The 6,763-nt window shown below is 32.5% G+C and overlaps 2 protein-coding genes across 2 annotated transcripts; both read left to right on the top strand.

Moving 5' to 3' along the window:
• Positions 1–762: 762 nt before the first annotated feature.
• LOC25501360 (putative F-box protein At3g16210) lies at positions 763–1,932 on the top strand. Its single transcript, XM_013590554.1, has one exon. It carries the CDS (start codon positions 763–765, stop codon positions 1,930–1,932), a length of 1,170 nt encoding a protein of 389 aa, XP_013446008.1.
• Positions 1,933–3,231: 1,299 nt separating this feature from the next.
• Positions 3,232–4,856, top strand: LOC25501359 (putative UDP-glucose glucosyltransferase). Its single transcript, XM_013590553.3, has one exon. It carries the CDS (start codon positions 3,255–3,257, stop codon positions 4,713–4,715), a length of 1,461 nt encoding a protein of 486 aa, XP_013446007.1. The 5' UTR covers positions 3,232–3,254; the 3' UTR covers positions 4,716–4,856.
• Positions 4,857–6,763: the final 1,907 nt, after the last annotated feature.

Genomic DNA, 6,763 nt, shown 5'->3' with positions numbered 1-6,763 from the left:
TTAGTTTAAGTAAATATAAAAATTGTAGAAATTATTCCCTCTTAACCTCTCATTAGTAGTTCCAATGAGTCTTCCACTTTTACTTTCTTTTGAACATTCATGAAGTCTTTTATTTTTCTTGTTTAAATTTAAAGATAACAAGAAACAAACTTTGTTTAAAAAGAACGAACAAACTTTAGTTTTCCAAATAGATAGCATTAATTAGTTTTATTGAAAAAAATAAGAATAATTAACAAAGAGTATAATTGATAAATCGTACCTTTAAAACACCCAAAGACAATTAAATAGTAACGAAAAATTCCTCATAAAAAGACATTTTAAAAACAAACGGAGAAGTAAGAAACTTGGTTCATAAGTAAGTAGTCAAAGATTCAATTTTTGACTCTTGTGTTTGAAAAAATCTAATTTAAAAAATAAACGTGTCCCGTCCCACCTTACCTCCACAAACAAGGATAAAAAATTCATCTTTTGTTTCTCAGAATCTCTCTAACAAAGACTAAAATATTTATTTCAAGAGATTAACTGTTTATAACTTTTAGAAGACAGTTCCTAAAAAAATACTTAAAAAAAAAATAGATGAAGTAGAGGCGGTGGGAGAGAATATGATTTTCTTAGCCCGCAATTAACTTTACGCGTCCCACAAACAAGGATAAATAAACAAACAATCCTTGTTTTGCATGTCTTTTATTATTGTTCTGTTTAGGATTGCTTTGTTTTGCACGGAACATTCTTTCATTCATCGTACTATCAAGAACTCTTTCCATGACTCCAACGTCTGAGAAGAAGAAGAAGGTTAGTTGTAGCTATATCCACGATGACATTGCTATATCTATTCTCTCTAAACTCGCTATTAAATCTCTCAAGCGATTTACTTGTGTTTCCAAATCATGGTCTCTTTTATTTCAAAACCCTAATTTCATCAACTTGTTCCGCAACAATCTTGTTTCCAAATCTCACGATGATGATGATGATGATGATGTGTGTTTCCTCTTCGTCTCGTACGCGTTTATGAGTTTCTTTTATTTGGTTTCTGGCGAGAGGTTTCAGAATGTGGTAAACCGGGATCCGCTGCTTCCATTTGAGGATCAAATTTGTAGGCTTTTTCGTCCTCGTATTTTTTGTTCCGCTATTAATGGCATTGTTTGTGTTTATAACCATTGCGATCATAGCGAGGTAGCACTTTGGAACCCTGTTACTCAGGAAGTTAAGGTAATCCCTCCTGGTCTTGTAGAGTGTCTATCTAATATTCATGTTTATGGTACCCTTTGTCTTCATGGATTTGGATATGACCATGTCAAAGATGACTACAAGCTTATTCGTCATGTTGGTTATCGGTATATACCTGATATTTATCCTCGGAAAGAAGATTTTCCTATGCTACCTAACTCATTCTGGGAGATATATAGCCTAAGAAGTAACTCTTGGAGAAAAATTATTGTTGATATACCAATTCCTCACTTTCGTTGTTTAGGCTCTAAAGTGTACTTGAATGGGGTGTGCCATTGGTTGGCGGTTTCAGATAATGGAACAACTTTTGTTGTGTCATTTAACTTGACCAATGATGTGTTTTTCACTACACCAATAGATTGGCATCATCGTTCTTCTTTTAGATTGGCGGTGTTAAATGGGTTCATAGCGATGATCACACGTTATCATGCTACCGAGTCTTACACCATATCAATTTTGGGTGAGATTGGTGTCAAGGAATCATGGACTAGACTCTTCGATATTGGACCTTTATCTTATGTTAATGATATTATTGCAGTCGGGAAGAAAGGAAATATATTCTTAAGTATAGAGAATGGTAAAATAGCTTGCTTTGATTTAACAACCAAGGTGATTGAGGAGATCGGTTTTAAAAGAGAAATTCATATTTGTCAAATAGTACATTACAAGAAAAACCTTGGTCCAATTGGAGGAATAAACAGTTAATTGCTTTTGTAGTCAAAGCTTAAAGTTTTCAACCAGGAGATTTATGAGTCTAGTTACTAAGATTTAATGCTTTATTAAACAATAGGATGCAGTACTTGTTTGGATTCACCAGTTTTTTTTTCTTTCAATGCTTACTATCTTACTATGACATTTTAGATTGATTTTTAGTTCTGCTGTATGGACATGATCTTCCTTGTGTAGAAATATATCTCATATTTCAGAAACTTCTGTTGATCTATGCATGCTCTATTTTATTTTATTTTATTGCTTTTCTTACCTGTTTACTTGTTTATACTAATGGTGATCTAATTAAAAAATAATAATATTTTGAACTTAAATAAACTTTGCTTGTGATATGTATGCACTGCGTTTGCTTTCTGTATTACTTATTTATTTGTATATTCCAACTCAATTGATTGTTTTGTCAACTAAAAAAAATTAGGTAAATATTCGATTATTAGAAAATAGAATCTGAGATTTTAAACATTTTGTACAGTGTACTTTTTGGTGTTCCATAATGGTTTTCTGATGTACTTAAATGAAAGTTATTTTCCTCTCTGTCAATGTATGCTTTGAGAAAATAGAATCTTATCCTGCAAATCACAATTAACACATGTTCAATAGATTAAGACTGATACATGGAATTATTTGGTGATGTTTTGCTAGAGTACGCCTAATATTAGCAACTTGGACTTCAACAACAAGTTCCCGTTACTGTGTTCAAAAACAACTAATTTTATAGTGTGGAGATCAACATAGATTGATCTAATGGCCAGAACAATTTGGAGCCAAAATCATTAAGAATTAGGGTTGACGCAAATTATTAACAATGCTATTCATATTAGAAATAAGTATGATGATCATACAAGACTTCCTCCTCATTTTTTTAAAAGAGCTCTCTTTAAATTCGAGAGGATATGTTTTGTAGAAAAAACTATCAAGATATTGAGTGTTGAATAATACAAGAATTTTTTTATTCTCATGTGAGGAAGATTATTATTATCTTAATCATAAAATAGAAAAAGTATATTATCGTGCTAACCACTACTTCAACTAGTAAGTATTTTTCCTATTTTATGATTATTTCATTATTCATAAAATAGAAAAAGTATTTTTTTTTACTCTGATGCGTACTATCTGTATAGAAAAAAACTTTGAAGAGATTGAGTGTTGAATAATACAACTCTTTTTTATTCTCATGTGAGAAAGATGATGATTATTATATCATCCATTAAATAGAAAAAATATTTTTTTTATTCTCATGAGTATTGTCTATCTATATATCTGATTCTGAAGTAGAGAAAACATGGAAGAAAAAGAAAATGGGATATTCAGAAGCTCCCATCAATATTCTCCTTGTATCATATCCAGCACAAGGACACATAAATCCTATGCTTAGATTAGGAAAGTGTCTTGCATCAAAGGGTTCTTCTGTTATCTTCATCACAACTGAGAAAGCTGGCAGAGAGTTGAGAACTGTTAACAACATCATTGATAAATCAGTCATTCCAGTTGGTAATGGTTCTCTCGCATTCGAGTTCTTTGAAGACGGTTTATCAGATGATGATCCCATTAGAGCAAGCCTTACTACCTACTTACCACACCTCGAGCTCGTTGGGAAAAAGTTTCTTTCTCAAATGATCAAGAATCATGCTGCTGATGAGTCAAATACACTGATTTCTTGTATCATAAACAATCCTTTTCTTCCATGGGTTAGTGATGTAGCTGCTGAACTCGAGATTCCTTCTGCTTTATTATGGATTCAATCCGGTGCTGTTTTCGCAGCTTACTATAACTATTTTCACAAACTGGTACGTTTCCCTTCGAATGCAGAACCTTATATTGATGTTCAATTGTCTTCTCTAGTCCTTAAATACAATGAAATACCAGATTTCCTTCATTGTTTTAGTAAGTATCCATTTCTTGGGTCACTCTTATTGGAACAGATTAAGAACTTGTCTAAAGTGTTTTGTGTATTGGTGGATACCTATGAGGAATTGGAACATGATTTCATAAATTATATTTCAAAATATTCTGTCTTAATAAGACCCATTGGTCCTTTATTTCAAAACCCAAAAACAAAAACTGCAAGTAATATCTGTGGTGATTTAGTTAAGAGTGATGATGATTGTATTATAGAGTGGTTAAACTCAAGGCCACAATCATCTGTGGTATACATCTCATTTGGGACTATTGTGCACCTTCCTCAAGAACAAGTGAATGAAATTGCCTATGGATTATTGGATTCTCAAGTCTCCTTTTTGTGGATACTAAAAGTAAAACCATCTCTTAATGCTAAACATGTGGGGTTCAAACCACATTGTTTGCCTGATGGGTTCTTGGAGGAAACTAGTGGGAAAGGAAAAGTTGCGAAGTGGTGTCCACAAGAACAAGTACTAGCTCATCCTTCAGTGGCATGTTTCATGACACATTGTGGTTGGAACTCGTCGATGGAGGCACTTACTTTAGGAGTGCCGATGTTAACATTTCCAGCATGGGGTGATCAAGTTACAAATGCAAAGTTCTTGGTAGATGTTTTTGAGGTAGGGGTCAGATTGGGTTATAGTCAGGCGGAAAATAGATTGGTATGTAGAGATGAGGTGAAGAAATGCTTATTGGAAGCAATGGCAGGGCCAAAAGCAGAGATGTTGAAGCAAAACACAATCAAGTGGAAGAAGGCAGCGGAGGCTGCAGTTGCGGTAGGTGGTTCCTCTGATCGGCATATTGATGCATTTATGGAAGACATTAAGACACGATTCAAAAGATGTAATAAGTTGTCTTGATTATGTGCCTTGTCCATGGTGTACGAAATACATGCCCAAAAAACCGATGTTCAAAATAAATTTACGTGTGCGAAAACCAAAGATATAAAAGTAATTTCTGAATTTTCTATATTGGTAAATACATCCCTTAAATTGTGAAAATTCGGTCAAAATAGTCCATATGTTAACGTTATCGTTAGAAACTATGACATGACGCGTTAATAAACATAAGTCTCCAATCCTTATCTTTAAACTTCACCAACGCATTATTGTAAAACTTACTTGGAACGTCTTCCATGGAGTCAAGCAATTCCATGCATGCTTCTATTGAATAAGGATTTGTTACTGCACTATCAGCTTCTGATTTATACCTGTCAGCCTTAACTTCTATCAACAAAAATAAAAACTGAAATTTTAATTAAAAGACTAAACTGCTATTGTTTTACAAATTTAAAAGAGTAAATTATCTCACTTTACAGTTTGAAAGAATCAAATATTTATGTAGTCTTCAATTTTATGTGCCAACAAACAAAAGTTGTCTTTTTTTATTGGTGTTAACTAGGTATCTTCTACATGTAACTGCGGATCTAAATAGAGGACATATTCTTCTAAAGAGTTTTAACGCTGTTACATGCTCAATACTGAATTCAAACCCACGACATTGATTAAGTTAGAAGAGATATGCTTCTTCTTATCTAAAAGTTCTTGAATAACGACTATTTTTTTATTTGGTACCCAAAAGTTGTCTTTGTTTGTATACTATTTCTTAATTTTTTTGGTAACAAAAGGGAAGGAAAAAAAAACTAAAAAAGACTCATACTAGGGTCGAACAAACTCAACACCCATCAAGACGATAGATGTCATATCAGGAGGGGCTTGATTCAAAATAACAAAGCTACTATCACTAAGAGCCCCCTTCTTAGCTAGAAAATTAGCTGCAGTGTTACCCTCATGTAAAGTATGTCATAAACTAACCACACAATCTCTACGAATAATGTGTTTAATAGTCATGACTAAATTCCCATATTTGTGATGAAAATTCAAATCCTTTTGGATGAGGTCAACAACAATAGTTGAATCAGAGAGACACACCACATGCTTAAATTCGAGTATCCCAACACAACTTCAAACCATGGTATAAACCCAAAATCTCAATATAAAGAATGCAAGGTCTACTAATTTTCCCAAAGAAACCATGCAAAAAGGAACATGTATGATTACACGACCCTGTTTCTTGTCTCGTTCCTTCTCAGATTTCACAGGATATGTTTCGTAAAAAAAAAAAAAAAAAAAAAACTATCATGAAAAAGTATTGACTATTGAGTGCTGAATAACACAACAATTTTTAATTCTCATGCGAGCAAGATGTGATTATTATATTATTCATAAAATAGAAACAATATAGTATCCGTTAGACTTGGTCAAAATTGACACGGGACCAAAACTGCAAAAAAAAGTTAATACTTAAAGGGCGGTTTTGTAGTTTATTTAGTTAGGGATCAAAATCGCAACTTCTTAAAACATAGGGGGTCAAAACTGCAATTAAACCTTAATCTTAACATAATTTGGTCAATTTTGTCTACCTCAATAACTATAGAGAAGTTAAAGTTCTGTTTTTATTACATTATGAATAAGATTGACATATACTTACTACCCACACCCGAAATAATCCAAGTTATATCCCAAAATTATTAATATACCTTTTAATTAAAATAAAAATTTCAATTCAAAATTTACAAAACACATTTTACGTGTTCACCCACATAAGTAATGAGTTTACTTATTTAAAAGATGTGTAGAGCAATCGGTCAACGCCGAGTGTTGAACCCGCGTCCCCTATATTGCAACGCAATCACTTATCCACTGCAACATGAACCTCTTTTGTTTTCGATATAATTTATATTTAATAACTGAACATTTTTTTTTTTAACCAAGCACACTCTATTTTTTATTTTTTTTTAAAGAATCGAGTACACTCTTATCATTTACATATTATCTACGGGCATCTCAGATATTATAATAAACATTTTTTACTTGATTACTACTATTTTTTAGCACACTTTTGCTTT

Source organism: Medicago truncatula, chromosome 8 (genome assembly GCF_003473485.1).
Source record: "Medicago truncatula cultivar Jemalong A17 chromosome 8, MtrunA17r5.0-ANR, whole genome shotgun sequence".
NCBI lineage: Eukaryota > Viridiplantae > Streptophyta > Magnoliopsida > Fabales > Fabaceae > Medicago > Medicago truncatula.
This window is presented reverse-complemented; position numbering and strand designations above follow the sequence as displayed.